The sequence below is a fragment of the Cricetulus griseus genome, chromosome 7, assembly GCF_003668045.3.
Source record: "Cricetulus griseus strain 17A/GY chromosome 7, alternate assembly CriGri-PICRH-1.0, whole genome shotgun sequence".
NCBI lineage: Eukaryota > Metazoa > Chordata > Mammalia > Rodentia > Cricetidae > Cricetulus > Cricetulus griseus.
In genome coordinates, this window is record NC_048600.1 from 36491522 (window position 1) to 36508801 (window position 17280).

General features: G+C 47.8%; 1 protein-coding gene across 1 annotated transcript in view; it reads left to right on the forward strand.

Moving 5' to 3' along the window:
• Positions 1–16774, forward strand: part of Emp2 (epithelial membrane protein 2) — a 40377-nt gene extending 23603 nt beyond the window's left edge. Inside the window, exons 2-5 of the mRNA XM_027423917.2 lie at positions 6725–6890; positions 10605–10713; positions 13216–13362; positions 14181–16774. Coding sequence (XP_027279718.1) covers positions 6813–6890; positions 10605–10713; positions 13216–13362; positions 14181–14371 — 525 coding nt within the window. The 5' untranslated portion in view covers positions 6725–6812 and the 3' untranslated portion in view covers positions 14372–16774. The remainder of the gene's footprint in view (positions 1–6724; positions 6891–10604; positions 10714–13215; positions 13363–14180) is intronic.
• Positions 16775–17280: the final 506 nt, after the last annotated feature.

Here is a 17280-nt window from a genome sequence, read left to right on the forward strand (position 1 = left end):
AGAGTTATTCCCTTTCAAATGTTTGGCTGAATTCAGAAGTGAGGCTGTCTGGGCCATGAGCTTTCTCCCTGTGGCTGCCCCACAGTTCTTCAGGCCTATTAAGCTTCTGCCAACAGAGCGTTCAGCTCCTGTTGGGTACATGTTCCCCTTGCATGGGTACACCGTGGCATCACAGGCATTCTCTGGTTCTGCCTGACTACTGCTCACCTGGGAGACCACACTGGAGTGTTATTCACCTAGGCCTGCCATACCACCATACATGCTGCCAAGCCACATCTGAGTATTTATACACCCTTGAACTTCCTGGGCCCAAACACGTGTAGGATGCACAGAGCCCACAGTACTGAGGCATCCATGTGTCATAGTGGTCTGGTACACAGTAGGTGCTCAATCAGTGCTCGTCACGTGAATGATGACTCCTTTGGGGGAATCCAGTACACTCTAGACAACACATATTGGCTGCTTTTATTGTTGATGTCATGGTTATTATGCCACTGAGTTGGAAGACCTACAGGGGTGCAGACAAGTCATTCATTCTAATGGCTTCTGCACTGGGGCTCTGCCAAATTCCAGTGTCCCGCCCGTGGCCATTTCCTGACAGGGCCAAGTGCTGGCCTTTATCCCAGAGCCCCAAAGTGAAGCCCGAGTGTGAAGCTGGGCCGCCTAGGGTCGGTGGACTTCCCCTGCTCCTAATGCATCCCGGAAGCCTCACTATTCCCTTCTGGCAGGTGTTCAAACTCTAAGATAGGAGGCTAAGTTGATCTCTGTCTTCCTGAAACAGAGGCCAAAGCTTCTTTTGGCTACATACTGAGGGAGCAGGAGAGGCCTGGGTTCCAGGCAGACATGGGTGGAGGCACCAGCTCCAGGGTGGGAACCAGATTTCCTCAATCAGTGTGGCCCAGAATCTCCCCGGCTAGACCAGTACCCAGAGAGCAGGTCTGTGGGCAGAGGGGTTCTGACTGGAAGACTGGCCAGACCTCATCAAGTAGCTCAGATCTGCTGTAGAAGGCCCCGCAACTACGGCTTACCCTTGTGTCTGTCCTTCTGGGAATGGTCCTAGTCCAGGCCTCAGGGTCAGTTATAGAAAGGTGTGGTGGATTGGAGCTGGATAGACAGAGCAGGCATCCAAACAGCAGAACTTCCCTGGGCTTTTGGTTCCTCTCTACGGATGTGGCCTGTGCCAAAGCCACTTCCTCTTGGCAAAAGCCAAGGTCCTGGGCGCCTGCCCTGGGGATTATGTGAAGGAAGGACAGGAGGAGACCCAGGCTGCCTGTAGGCCGGTCGTGAACTCTCCCCATCATCAGAACCCTGCTAGCAGTATCCCACAGTTCTTGACAAGATGAGTGTGGTGTCTGGACAAAGGAGGATCACAGCATCGGCAGCCATTCTATCCTTCCTTTAGTTCTTAAATATGAGAAAGAGCAGGAGAGAGGAGGGCAGAAAAATGTCCTGGATGCAGAATTGGAAAACCAAGGGTTGGGCCCTGCTCTGAAGCCATCAGAAGCCTCAGTTTATCATCTGTGAAATGGGGATAATGAGCCCTTGCTCAGCTAGCTTCATGAGGCTTGACACCAAGACACACTGTGTAAACACAGCCCCTCCCTCCATCACACTGCGTCTGTTTTTCATGTGGGTTGCCCCTCTGGGCACCCATCTTCTGGAATCTGCTCCAGCTCCTATAGATCTTAAGAGTTCTAGCCGCCTACAGTGGGATTTGCTGGTCTTCCCTGAAGAATGCCATATGTGGATGGCTCAGCCTGGGGCGGCAGCAGCTGCTGAGGCTGCACATGGCAAGGAGCCCAGGAGGATGGAGCCAGGAGAGGGACAAGGACAATAGGAATGCACTGCCAGGGGTGGGCTTGTATCTGGAACTCTATAACCAAGACCCTGGGGTGATTTGAAAAAGAAAAAAAGTAGGAAGAACATAGAAAGAAACATGGCAAAAAGAAGGAACAGAGAGTGATGGGGTAAAGAGACAGAGATGGGGGAGAGAGGTAGAGAAATGGGGGAATAGAGACAGAGAGATGGGGACAGAGACAGAGAGATGGGGACAGAGACAGAGAGATGGGAAAAGAGAGAGAGATAAGGGAACAGAGAGAGACAAAGAGGTGGGGAACAGAGAGACAGAGAGATGGGGAACAGAGAGAGATTGGGGTAGCATTCTCAGGGGGAAAGAGGGCAGAATGTTTGCTTGATGACCAAACAATGATGACTGTCACCTACATAGAGACACTTAGGTGACAGAAGGGGAGGGACAACTGATGACAGGGAACTTCTCTAAGCAAGAAGTTAATAAGGGTGTGTGTGTAGGAGGAGGAGCCTGGAGGTCAGCAAAAATGAGGCCGACACCTCAGCATAGTGGAGGGAGAGAACCCACTCCTGAAGGTTGTCCCTGACCAGCATATGTGCATCAACAGATGAAACAAATAAACAAATAAATAAATAAATAACATCAACCCAAAGAAGTTAACAGGCTATCAAGATGGCTCTGTGGGTAAAGGTGATTGCCTCCAGTCATGACTGCCTGAGTTCAAGCCCCAGGACCCACATAGTGGGAAGAGAACCAACTACTATAGTTACTCTCTGATCTCCACAAGCACACTGTGGCACAAACACACCCACAGTCACACATAAAAGAAAGAAATAAATGTAACAAGCATTTTTAAAAGGAAGCTAATAAGGGTGCTTGCCTTGCAAGCATGAGGACCTGAGTTCAGAGCCCCAGAATCCACGTGAAAACCAGTCAGGAGCTGTAATCCCAATGTTCAGCAGCTTTCCTTCCCCTCCCCTCCCGTCCCCTCCCCTCCCTTTTATTTTCCCTCCCCTCCTCTCCCCTCTACTCCACTCCCTTCCCCCAGCCCTGCCTTTCCCTCGCTTCCCCCTTCCCTCCCTTCTTCTCTCTCTTTTCTCTCCACTACCCCTCCTCTTTTTCTGTTTTAGAGACAGGCTTTCCATGCTGACCTCCAACTCACTATCTATGCAGCCAAAGCTGCTTTTGAACTCCTGATGTACCTCCATCCAAACGAAAAGCTTAAATTAATTAATTAAGCTTAAATTAATTTCTTCAATTAATTGTTTTAAAACCTGACAAGGTTTGTTTGAATGGATGCAGGTCAAAGTGTCCATTCTTTTTTTAGGAGGTTTCACCTGTGTGTGTGTGTGTGTGTGTGTGTGTGTGTGTGTGTGTGTGTGTGTGTGTGTGTGATGTAAGCAGAGTGTTGAAGAACACCATTACAGTCCTGAGATTTTAGCCTGGTGAACGGGCCTTTGGGCATATGACAGTGCTGTGGCATTCATCCTGGCTAGTGAGCTTTGACTGGAAGGTCAGAAGTGCAGTCATTTGGAGGCAGTGTGTGGTGGCCCTGGGCATAATGCAGGCCTCAACAAAGGGGAATTTGTCCCTTAGCAAAGAATTGGAGGAATCCCTGAGTTGGTGAGGCGATGGCTTGAAGAATGACTGCCTGGACCTCCCTGAATGTGTTCTATGGCTACACAACGCCTGACTCACGAGAATTCTGGTGTCAGAGACAAGCCCCTGTGTGAGCCTTGGCCAGTCCCCCCCACCCCGGAGGGACTAATGGAGGAGCAGTGAGCAAGTCAGGGAGGAGAGCTGGCAGAGACGGGTGGAGGGTTTGTCTATGGCGTGTCCACCAGAGAAGGCAGCAGGACGGTTGGTGCCAGAAAAGTGCCATCTTGAGCAATTACATTTCATAAACACCTGTGGCACTCAAACTATTGAGGAGAAAGCTTCGTGAAAGCTGGGTCCTTGCTTTCTCAGAATCCCCTGCGCCCAAGCTATAATGTGGAAAATACAAAGCTGCGTGGAGAAGCCAAGCACAGAAGCTCACAAACGTCCCATTCCATTATCCAGTGTGCACAGAAGACTTAGGGTTGAGTTGGGTGGGGAGATTGTATAATGGGCAACAGTTTCACGTTAGAGAGATGGGTGTGCTAGAACTGGGTAGTGGTAATAGAGACATGGTGTTTGGACATAATGCTGCCAGGGCAAATCATATTTTATTCATATTTACCACAATAGAGCATCTTTCCCTGAAAATAATTGTATGTGTTATGCATGTGTATGTGTATGAACCCACTCACCTGTGTATGTACACACATGTATTGACCAGAGGCCAATCTCAGCTGTCTTCCTCCACCTCATTTTCTAAGACGGGATTTCTCACAAACTTGGAGTTCACCATTTTGGCTAATCTGGCTGGCCAGGAAGCCCTCAGGGTCTGGCCAATTCCTCCAAATTGCATGGTATGGGGGTAGGGAGTGAGCAGGTACACTTCACCACACCCAGCTTTTTGTGTGGATCTTTTTATGTCCTCATGTTGGTGCGGCTCCCTGGCCTACAGATGACTCTTGGAGTGTTGCATTTTTCTTCTCTCCCTTTCCTCTCTTGGTCTTGTTTTCTGTATGTCTTTCTATACCTGTCATTTTCTCTCTGTGTCTCTGTTTCTGTCAGTCTCTGTCTCTGTCTCTTTCCTCTCTCCCCCTCTCTCTCTTCTCTTCCCTCTCCTTTGGCCAGAGCCCCTAAAACCCAGTCACTTCCCAAGTGCCTACCAGCTGGTAGCCAAGCACTTCATATTCAAACCATAGCAACCAGACATCCCACAAAGATGGCCAATTCTCTTAAACCCTGTCACCGTCATGAAAAAGAGTGAGGGGCAATTCTAGATTGAAGAGATTTAGGGCCAAAATAGAGACTGTCATCTTGAAGTAGAAAAAAATTACAGAGATATGACTGGGCTGTCCGGAGATGAGTAATATGGATGACATTGTGTCATGGTAGATCTGGTGGTGAGTACATGCATGTACATACATTTGTGTATGTGAAAGTGAGTTCATGCGTGTCACAGTATGCATGTAGAGGCCAGAGGACAGCCTCAGCTGTCAGTTCTTGATTTCCTCCTTGTTTGAGACTGGGGTCTCTGTTGTTTTTCTGCTGTGTAATCCAGGTTAGCTGGCCCCTGAGCTTCCAGGAATTCCCTTGTCTCTGCTTCATATCTCGATGGAAGAGCACGGATGCTTGCATTACTTCACCCAGCTTCTAACTAGGATCTGGAGATTTGAACTCAGGTCCTTACACTTGACTGGCAAGCACATTTCCACTGAACTAACTCTTCAGTCCTTAATTAAATTCTTAATTATGATTATCACACTGGTTGTGTAAGGAAACATCTTCATTTTCCAGAGACACACGGTAAAGTAATTAGATAAAAAGAAGGTAGGGTTTAAGCAACTCACTCTCAAGTATTTCAGTATACATACACACACTTACGTGTATATACACTTGTGTGTGTGTTAGTCCACTAAAAACTAAGATTTCATCACAGCATAAACAAGGCCTAGTCTGAAGCATTGTGTTTAGACAGTGAGAGTAAAAGTTAATTTTATTTCCTACAGATTTAAGTCATAGAATCAGGTTGCAAATTATTGACATGAAAGAAGGAGCCATGTATGATTTGGGGGGTGAACTTTTCCAACCCCATTAAAGTGACATGGTCAAGTGACACAAGTTTTGTTGACCAACACAATGGCCATGTTTGTAAAACTCTCAAAGGTTTCAACAGTTTTCCCACATGTGACCTTTAACTCTGAAGTATTCAAAGCATCCCTTTGAATGCTTTTTTCCTGTCCACATCACACATCACCTGTGTTTGCTCTCTCCCTCTTTTGCTATGAAGCAGCCTGGCTTGGACAGGTTCTCACACCCTGCGTGTCTCCCTTCCCCAAGAGCAGGCCTGTCTTTCCTGAGTGTGGCACAGCGCTTTGATTTCACTTTGCAGTTGAGTCCTGTCCTATATTATTCAGATTGTCCACTAGAGTTTTTAAAAATTACCCAGAAGTCTCAGGAGCTGAACATCCAGAGTCTTGTCAGTCATAATCCCAGTCCAACGTATGAGGCTTCCACGTTACCTAGCTGTACTGGCCCACCCTAAGTACAAGGGATTCTGAGAAATGCAGTCTTCATGTGAGATCAGAGAGGAAAATGAAATCACTGCCATACATTGTATGGTGTATTTCAGGAGTCAACATTGTTTAAATATATATGTAAGTTGAACTCAGTGGCACATAACTTTAATCTCAGCACTTGGGATGCAGAGGCAGGTGGATCTTTGTGAGTTCCAGGCTAGCCTGGTCTGCATAGTGAGACCCTGTCTCAAAAAACCAAAACCCCCAAATCTAAAACAAAATGTCCAGTGTACATGTATGTTGTGTGATATGTGTGGTCATGGAACAACTTTGTGGAGTTGTTCTCTCCTTCCACCTGTAAGTGGGTTCCAGGGATTGAACTCAGGTTATCAGGCTTACATTGTTGATGTGACAATAGGGGCCATGTGTCTGGCCCCCGTTGCTTTTGAAACGGGTTCTTGCATAACTCAGGCTGGCCTGTGGGCCTCTAACTCACTGTGTTGCTAATTACATGGAATTGTCCTCCTTCCTTCACTTGCCAAGTGTAGGGATTGCAGGATGTGCCCCACGTTTATGCAGTGGTGGAGAATACAACCCAGGGCCTCATCCATGCTAAGCAAGCACTCCACAAGTGTCCCAGCTCTGAATTCGAGATTTTAATTGTCTTCACCCTCCTGCCCCACCTAGATCCAGCAGCTCAGAGCCTCTGGACTTCGAAGCAGGAAAAATAAGAAGAACTGTCCTAAATTTTCTGAGATTCTGTTAAAAGCTGCTGATTTGAATTTTGCCTTGTCGTTGGCAGGTTTGGATTTGTCTCTCCCATCCTCTTTGGGTCCTCATCCCTCCCTGGACTTTCCAGCTGCCCCCTCAGCCTTCACTGCCCTGTGAACATGTTGGTGATTCTTGCCTTCATCATCATCTTCCACATCGTAATTTTGTCGCTGTTGTTCATTTCCACCATTAACAATGTAAGTTTCTGTTCTCATCAACCACCTCGGAGTCATGGGCAGTAGAGACCATAGAGCAGGGTGGAGAACAGGAAGGATGTGATTGAGATCTGGGGTGTCCTCTTTGCTAAGGCATCTCCCCAGCCCAGGCCTGGGTGCTCTCATCCTGGGCATGGAACTTTGGGAGCATCCTGTGCTCAGGTTTGGATGAGGTAAGACAGGGCTAGTTGATATGATGCTTGCCTGCCAGAAGCCCCCGGGGAAGGTCCAGTTCTCTGCAGTTCTCAGCCTCAGAACCATTGGCATTAGGAGCTAGTAATTCTTTTTTTTTTCTATTGAATGTTTCTATTTTATTCTTTAAATTTACTTATTTTGTTTTGTGTGTATGGGCGTCCTGCCTACATGCTTGTCTATGAACTACCTGTGAATGCCTGGTGCCCGAACAGGTCAGAAAAGGACCTTGGACCTCTGGGACTGGAGTTACATATGGCTATAAGTCACTGTGTGGGTGCTGGGAATCGAACCTGGGTCCTCTGCAAGAGCAGCAAATGCTCTTAACCACTGAACCATCTCTCTACCTCCTATTTTATTTTTAAAATTAAGAAACAAATCATGTTTTCTAAAGTTTTGCCTGTTATACTTTAGACAAGGAATTAATATCTTAAATACAGAAAGAACTGCAAAACCTGCTGGGCAGTGGTAGTGCATGCCTTTGATCCCAGTACTTGGGAGGTAGAGGTAGGGGGATCTCTGTGAGTTCGAGGCCAGCCTGGTCTATAGATTGAGTTTCTGGACAGCCAGGGTGGCACAGAAAAACACTATCTCTGAAAACAAAAAGAAGCAAACAACAGAAGGACTGCAAAGCTTAAACACACACACACACACACACACACACACCCATGTATGTACGCACACGCATGTACACGTGCACACATACACACCCAGACAGTTAATAAATGGACCAACAAACTGAACAGAGAGTTCTAAAAATAAAGAAATATATGTGTAGTGAGTCAGTAAATATTTTTTTAAAGTGCTCAACATCCTTAGCCATCAAGGTAATGCAAATTAAAACTGCTATGAAATTCCGCCTCAGCACTGTCAAAATGACTACCGTCAAGAAAACAAATGACAACATTCCCTTCAGTGGTGTAGCCGCTGGCAAGTCGCCTGTGTAAATAACCATGACCCATGCTCACACAGGCACCACCAATTAAACTCAGTGGGAAAGACATGAAAGTATGAAGGAACTTGTTGGCAAGAAGAGGGGTTCTATGAGAGTGGGGAGTAAGACAGTGGTGGGGGAGCAAAAGTAACCCAAATACATTGCATACAAGTATGAAACAGTCAAGGAATTTTTTAAAAACAACCCCCCACCAAGGTTCTGAGGTGGTAAGGAAGTAGCATGACAGGGTATTGTGAGGTGGAAGAGAAAGGAGCCAGGGGTGTGGGGATGCTAAAGGGTAGGTCAGGGGGATGGAGAAACACTGAGAACAGTTTCACTTTTGACAGTGGCATAGTGAAACCTAATACTGTGTCCTGATTAATTTTTTTAAAATAAGGTGGAAATTAACTAAAAACAGAACTGCTGCATGCCTAACTATATTATACACCTAGGAGGGTGTATTCCTATACCCTACCGCAGAGCTGCTTGCACACCCATGATTATTGCTGCTCTGTTCACGGTGGCTAATGATGTGATTAATTCATGTCAAAGGCCTCTGGTACCTTGCAATGGCCTAGCAACATCCCTGGCCTTTGTCATTAGGGTCAGTCTTGCACATAGCTGAAGGAGTGTTTTCTCCAGATGTTGACAGCTATGTTGACAGGGAGCAAAATCAGCCTGGATAACCCATTCAGGCCATCTTCTCCCTGTCCCCTGCATCTTTTTACTAGTCAGGCACACGTGTTACTAGTCACTCACAGACGTTCTGGCAGATCTTATGATTGGAGCTTTCTAAATTCTCCACAGGTCCCTGACATATAACTTGTTCTTTCAGGGTCCAGCTAGCAGCTGTATTAGCAAGAGAGTATTTGATAACCCCTTGGCCCAGGCAGGAGGTGATGCTTCTAATAGAGACCTGGTCTTGTCCCCAGGGCCTGGCTTCATCTGGTCATTTCAAACTACAGAGACCTTTAAGGGGAAGAAAACTGCTCAGAAGGCCAAGTCAGTTGGGGATCTCTAGGTGTGTGTATGTGTGGTTTCCTGCATCTGGTCCTTTAGGATCCCAGACAAGTCTGAGGCTTAGAGAAAGGGTTGGATGGGCATGGGGGGGGGGCGTGTGTAATGTGCTCCCACACCTGGTGTTTATATTAGCATGACACTAAGGGGGATGGACGGAGGTGTGCCAGCCAGTGAGTCAGCCTGTGTTTGCTATGCACTTGAAATCAGGCTTTCCTTTGAGGGTGGATGTGAAGTGGGGACAGTGGTGTCTGTGGGCCCAGTAAGTGAAGGAGGCATCCAGCCTTTGAGGGATGGAGAGTGAAAGGCAGGACTCAAGGGAAGGGGCAGGGACAGAAGTGCAAGGGGAACATGAAGGCACTGGGCTAAAAGGCAGAGTGCTTCTCTCCTCTGTCATCACAGGGTGCCTCCTTTAATTTTAATTTTAATCTTTTTATTGTTTGAATACTTTTTTTTTGATTTTTCAAGACATGGCTTCTCTGTGTAGCTTTGTAGACCAGGCTGGCCTCCCAAAATTTAAACATTTATGTTTTTCATTCCTTTTGGGGGGGAGTGGGGGCATGTGCTGTGGCACACGTGTGGAGGTCAGAAGACAACTTCCTGGAGTTGATTCCCTCCTTCTACCGTGTGGATCCTGGGACCTAATTCAGGTCCCAAGGCTTGGAAGGAAGAAAGTGCTATTCTTCATTCTTGAGCTGTCTCACCAGCCCATGAAATTAATTGAAATTAATTTTTAGGTTAACAGACAGTGTAATGAGTTTCAAGGTGGCATCTTCATACATGTGTGACGTTACACTTTACCCTCATTGGCTCCCCTCTCTCACTACCCTTCCTTGCCCCCTCCAACTGGCTCCCTCTCCTTCCTGCCCCAGTTAGCCCCCCTTCTGCTGTCTTATCATGTGAATTCCATTACCTTCTATTTCCCACCTCTCTTAAGTCCTCTTCTCGGCTCTGATCCTGGTCTTTGTCCCATGGCCTATGAGTGCGCGCGCGCGTGCGCGCGCGCGCGCGCACACACACACACACACACACACAAACACAATTGTGAATCTAGTTCTTCATATGGGCCTGGTGTGTTCCCCTGTCTCCCTGCAAATGTTATGATTTTATTTTAGTTCCATTGTGTATGCGTGTCACATTTTTAGTATCCAGACATCTAGGCAGGTTCCATTCCCCAGCTACTGTGGCAGGCTGTCCCCATGATGTCATCCTTTCTTCTATACCTTGTCCCTGCTGTTCTGATGGAACTGGCCTCTGTTTACTCTGATGGCTGCTACCTCAGTATGTTTTCCCCTATGAGTCATGAGAGCATGGAACACCTCAGATCCTTCCGCAGGCTTGCCGCCCGGCATCCCATGGGGACTCAGTAAAGACCCAAAACTGAACTGACGCCTTTGGACTCAGAGTGTGCATTTGAATGAAGTCCCCGGGAGACCTGCCTGTGGTCTGCCCTCTGAGAAGCTGTGAGTCCTGAGCGGGGGCCACATTTACTCCTTGACCCAGCAGGACTCAGGAACTGCGCCCTTCACCAGCAGCTTGCGTTCCCTTTGCAGGCCTGGTGGGTAGGAGAAACCTTCTCGGCAGACATCTGGAGACTGTGCTTCAACGGCACCAACTGCACAGAGATCACCGACCTGAGAGGCAATGATGATGGGTTTGCAGGTGAGTGCGTGTGAGCGGAGCTTTGGGGCCCCATCTCCCTGACAGCAGACCCAGGCAGGAAGGACCACCTCAGCATGCCTAGGTAGCTCCACTTGCTCGCTGTCCCTGTATGCCATGCCATTGTGAGCCCTGGGAACAGTCAGCTGTGGTGGGAAACAGGGCTAGCAAGGACAGCTCGCTGGGCCCAGAGGCAGAGGTTTGGGGCCTCTGCTGTTTGTGCTCCATGCTCTCCATGTGGGATTATCTCCATGTTATTGCTCTAAAATCAGGGATCTGTGCCCTATCAGCTAAACTCAGCCCAAGGCCTGTTTGGTATGGCCCATGAGCTAAGAATGGTTTTGACATTTTAAAAGTTGTGAAAGAACAAAATCCCCAAAACAAAGAAAAAAAAATCAGAAGCCTGAATTATTTATTGCTTGACTTTTTCTTGAAAAAAGAAAATCCTGCCAGCTCAGACTTTTTCCACATGTAAATTTATTATGCTAATTTATTCCAGTCTTACCATCTATGGTAAACTGGTGTTATGTGCCGTGAAAACAGGAAAAAATGCTAGGCTAAAAGCTGGAGACCCTCAGTGAAGTCTGACCACACTGGCTCCCCCTGTCCCTGTGTATCAAAGGACATGTGTGGACATCAAAGGACAACCCATGGGAATCAATTCTCTCTGTCTCCCCATTGAGTCCTGGGCTCTAACTCAGGTTGTTCAGAATGGGGGTGGATGCTGAGCTCTCTCCCCAGCCCAGTGTTAAAACAGAAATATAAGCAACCCAAATGCTAGCTGTGACTCTGGATCTGCAGAAGACTGGCTCTGAGACCCTGTGAGGATCCCAAAGGATGTAAAATAGCAAAACTTTACATGGAACCTATGCACACCCTCCTTCTAGATTATTTATGACATCGAATATAATCTTTCTATGTCATTTCATCTGTGTGGATCTGGCCTGGTACATGGAAAATTCAAATTTTGCTTTCTGGAACTTTCTGGGTTCTCCCCCAACCCACACACCTCAAAAATGTTTGTTGAGTCCAAGAATGCAGAAGCCCTGTGGATATGGAGGACTATTTTAGCAGGTGTTATGAGATGTTAACCCTGCAAGTGAGCTGATTCTGGAGGCCTCCAGAAACACCGAAACCACAGCAAGGTCTCTCTCTCTCTCTCTCTCTCTCTCTCTCTCTCTCTCTCTCTCTCTTCTCTCTCTCTCTCTCTCTCACACACACACACACACACACACACACAGCTTCTGCTTTTTGTGCCCTTCCTGGGCTTCACCCCCACTGCCAGCATGGCCGCCAGTGCCACAGTCTGCAACTCAATGCGAAGAAACCCTATTGTAAAAGCACATAGCCATTTTTCCCTCATTAAACCAGTTTCTACATTTGCCTCATCACAAGACATGAATCACCTGGGATACTTGCTAAAAATATGGATTCTTGGCGCCCACCCCACAGTGATGGCAGCTTAAACAAGCCACCCTAGATGGCTCCTTGGAAAGTTTAGTAAGTAATGTTCAGAGGCACAGGGTCACAGCCATGGCCCACTTTGAAATTTCCCAGCAGACTCTAGAAGCCCACAAATGAGTGTTCTCTGCATCTGGTGTTCTGGTTCTTTTTATCTCAATGAAGTCTGGTAATATTACTCTAGAGTAGGGCTGTCACTTACAAACATGGAAATACACACTTCTAAGGGCTCCTTGGCTCAGTGACCTTTGAGAATTAAATATACTCCTAGCAAACTACATTGAAAATGAAACAGAGCACATTCTTAACACCCCATAAGGTCCTTTGGTCCATTCCCCCCAATCCCTACCCAGGGAGCCCTGCCTGCCTGAGGTGTGGTTTCTCACTTCTCCCTGGCAGCTTCGGAGGAGTGGAATCAGGCAATGTGTATGTGTTGGAGAATATATTTGTTCACCATAAAGAATAAGGAAGCAGGGCCAGGTGTTCTCTACCAGCCGCAGCTGTGCAGCTGGGATCCATGCTGTAAATTTTTCATCGGGCCTTTAACAAGCTGTGTTCCCTCTAGTCGGTTTCAGGCAAACTAGGAAGCTGCAGGTTGAGCTCCACTTTTAAGTCTCCCGGCTCCTGAGCCAAACAGGTCTGAGCCATGACCCAGAGCAGGAAGAAGTCAGAGTAGTGGGTTCTGGCTCCATCTTCTGGCCACATCGGTATTTTGGCAGGTGCCTGACAGGACACTAGAGGGAGATGGGAAGATTGGGAGATGGAAGATTCCATAGCAACACTCACTAGTGTTCAGCTGGCCAGGTGTATCCAGTCTGTGGCCTGCAGCCCACAACAACTAATGTTCAGAGGGCCCAACCAAGGCTGCCAATCTGCTTAAGATAGGAGCTTTCCCTTGACTGTGCAGATCTCAGTGTGACATCTATACATGACAGTGTTGTGTTGCCATGTCCAAAGGTTGAACGGACATGCCTGACTGTAGGCAGTACTGGGACCCCTCTGTGATGCTCGGTCCTCAAACATGCCTTCGCCTTCTACCCACAGATTACTCCATCATGCAGGCGGTGCAGGCCACCATGATCCTCTCCACCATCCTCTGCTCCCTCTCCTTCCTCATTTTTCTGCTCCAGCTCTTCCGCCTCAAGCAGGGAGAGAGGTTCATCCTGACCGCCATCATCCAGCTCATGTCATGTAAGTGAAACTGGAAGCAGTCTCTACTGCCTGCCACGGAAACAAAAAAGTCTAGAACTGAATCTTTAAATCGTGCGTTGTTCAGGTAGCTGGCAGTCTTGGGGGCCAGAGCAAAGCCTGCCTTTCGATCCTTTTCCTGGGCTCCTCCTTATGCAGAGCCAGAACAAATGAAAAATCAGTTCCAAGTTCAAGCATATCCTTCTGGCTGGGCAGCTTGTTTCTGAGATTCCCCATTCCCATCATCATCTCTCTTGCAAACACCAAGGCCACAAGGTCTTGCATTCCTTTTTAGTCATCAATTTGAATGACATCTAGATTTAAGGTTAACTCGGAACAAACAGACCATTAGCAACACGTACATGCAGATTCCTTCGTGCAGAAAGGACTCAAACACTCTCTTCTTAGGGTTCTTATGTGTGGCCCTGCACTGTGCCCCCACCAAAATCACTGGAGGAGGGAAGTCGGGGAACACACTTAATGTGGAGGAGTTTGGATTTAGTTGTGGGGAAAGGGAAGGAGTCCCCAAAGCATGAAGCCCGCCCGAGCTTGGGTTTTATGAGAGTAACAACTGCAGTCTACAATGTGTTGTCTGGGTACACAGTAGAAGGAACAGTGTGCCAGGTAGAAGTCCTAGGATGAAGAACCCAGAGCTATGAGAGCTGGAATGTGGAGGGGCAGAACGAATGGGTTCTCATAAGCTGTGGAGGGGACTTGGGGTCCATGTCCTAAGCTGGTGGGAATCCATTAACAAGTGTTAGGCTAGTTCCCAGATACACCATGGTCTGCAATATATCTGACCCCTGGCTTGGTTCCTACAGGTCTGTGTGTCATGATCGGGGCTTCCATTTATACAGACCGTCGCCAAGACCTTCACAAACAATACAACGATGACGTCTATTACATGATGCAAGAAGGCACCTATGGCTACTCTTTCATTCTAGCCTGGGTGTCCTTCTCCTTCACTTTCATCAGCGGCCTCATGTACATGATCCTGAGGAAGCGCAAATAGGTTTCAGGAGCCCGGCCACTCTCCCCACAGTATGGCATACACATTCACGTAACCATTTTGTATATAATCATTTTTTTGTGGTTTTTCTAGCAAACCTATTGTTTCCTTTAAAATCTTTTATAAAAAAAGAAGAAAAGAGAGAGAAGAGTTTCTTCGTTCTTGTGATCAGAGACTACACCACAAAGGCTGGCATTCAGAATGCAAGCCCACTGAAAGTCTCTGCAAGGGCCAGCAAGATCCAGCAATGTGGAAATCTGCAGGAAACCTCTCACCCAAGGACCTGGGGTGGGGTGTGGCCAAAGGTGGGAAAAGCCTGTCTTCAGGGACAAGTTCTCTGTAGGTTTCTGCCCCGCCCCCTCCCCCTGCTCACTCTACTCTGACAGTCACAGGTGGGATGATGAGGAGCCCAAGTGAGGGCTGTCTATCCTCAGATATTAACCCCTAGTTCGTGTAAGAAGGCAAAGACTGGCCCTGGTTTGTCTGTATGGGACCTAGAGCCCCAGTCCCCCTACAGTGAGTTAGGTCATCATGCAAACTTTCTGACAGGCTCCTGTTTACCTTAAGCTTAGTGACCCTTAACTGAGATGTCATGTGTAGGCATTGAGTCTCCATAGGTAATTCCTTAGGGCATCTGTTACATGCAGTCTCAAGTCCACTTCAAAGACCCTCAGAATCATTCACCAAAAGGGTGGGCCTGCAGTATACTTAGATGAACTAAAACTGGGGGTCAGAGTCCTAGAGCGAGGGGAGCAGAGCCACCCTGTAAATGGTAGCAGTCTCATCACACTGAAATGGCCCCACTGCCAGCCACATCTTGGCCTCCACCAGCTCTTGCTACTTCTCCCACAGCTGCTTATATTGGGGCCACTTGTGCCCCACCCCCAGGCCATAAGCCTCCACCCGGGAGGTGGGCTGGGCAGCTTCCTCCCTGTCCTGTCCTAGAAGGGCTTTCCTTTTCTTCTCACTCTTCTTTCTAAGGTGGGTGCTTCCATTAGGCCCCTATTTCTGGAGTCTCAGAAGATCCATCTTCCATTCATTCATCTACCTGTCATTCAACATGGATTGGTCTTGCCCTGTGTCAGGTCAAGGGTTACCTTTCAAAACAATTCCTTGTGAGACTCAGTCTAGTGAAGAATACACACCAGAAACCAACTATAAAAACTACCAACCGTGATGGAGCAGCAGGGACCCCACCAGAGTCAAAACCTCCCAGGGCGATAGGAAGCCCACTTTCTGCATACTTGACTATAAGTGTCTCGAGGTGCCTGTGCTTCTGTAGAGGATCCCACACTTCCCACAGTGAGACAGCGGGAAAGGATTCCCAGAGCCATGGCTCTCAAGATGGGCATTGAAGGAGAATCCGGCTGTACTCCAGTCAATTCCAAGGATGCCCTGATAAATGTGGCCATGGGAAGGTTGTTAGTAGCACTGGAGGAGTGATGTGCCATACCCGAGGCCCAAGAACTCTAGGATGGCAGCTTTCTCCCTTTGGTACCCTTTCCCATCTTTTGAGCATCAAGTCGGAGAGGTGACTCTGGGACAGGGTGTGCAGATTTGCCTTGTTTAAACATATTCACATGTGAGCTTCTGTTGAGGGGTTGTTTACCTTTAGCTCAGTACCAGTGAGGCTGGGGGATTGGGTCTCAGTGGCTTTAGGGCTACCACAGACACCTCCTCAGTACAAGCCTGGCTTCCCTCCCTCCATCTCTCCTATCCCCTTTCCTTCCTTCCCTTGAAGACCTGCCAAGGAAAACTTCCCACAGCTCACTGTTGGCTATATTGTAGGGTTGGCTCACTGTCTTGTGACGCTCAAGGAGGTCGGCCTGTCTAAAGTGTCCTCTACACCTTCCCTGTGGGGACTTTTCTGCCATAACGTCCTCTAGTCATGATAGAGACAAACAGCCCAACCCACAGGCATGGAAGTGTGGCCTGAGCCAGCACAAATACCCACCTCAGAAACCCAGAGCTGCAGAAGGAACCGTCTGATGCGATGGGGATGGTCCTGTGGGTTGTCTTGGCTGCTTGCCACTGTGGCCAACATCCAGTGCCCACATCTAGCTGTGACATGAGAGGTGCCTCTCCTCTGCTCTGTGCCCTGCACTTGGGATGCTAGAAAGAGATGCGGGTGTGAGGAAGAACAGATCCACCCTTCTATGTAGGATCAGCTCTCAATTGGTGCTTATCACTAGTTACCAAAGATCAACGACAAAGTCAGCTGGGATATCCAAGAAGCATGTATTAGGACCAAACCCATCACTGTATTTAAAGGAACTCTAGTTTGCGCATCTTACAACATTTTTATAAAGTACTGTAATTCATGGGGTGGGGCATGTGACAGAGACAGACTAACCCATGTTTGTCATTTGCATTAAAATTATTTTGGGTCTCTGTTTAAAGAATTCAGATAATGTTTGTGTGTTGTGTGTTCATGGTCCTGGATGCAGAAGCAAGATGTCTACTGTTCCCTTCTGCCGTATTCCAATGGCTGTGGGCCTGTGTATACCCAAGCAAACAGGCTGACATTCCAGAGTGTTCCCTATGAACTGAAGCTAGATGGGGACAGTCTGAATGTGTACCCACTATGCCCAAATGTAGACCCACTGTACACAGCCACCCCCTCTCCTCCAGGAGCTCTACCAGCAAAACCACCCAAGTGGGGGTTGTCACTTGCCACATAGCAAAGCAGAGGTGACAGGGAAGTGCTACAGAAGCTGAGAGCTTACTGTTGACTCTTGTTTGGGGACAGGTGTGATTTCAGGCAGTAAGATGCTATCTAATATTCCTTCAGGGCAGTTTTTCTTCTGTTTTCTATAACCTACAACTGTACATGAAGAATTGTACAACCAAATTCCCCAAATTCCCTATGAAGATAGCACCTAGAGTCAGATTCTGGAGTGGGGGAGAGCCGT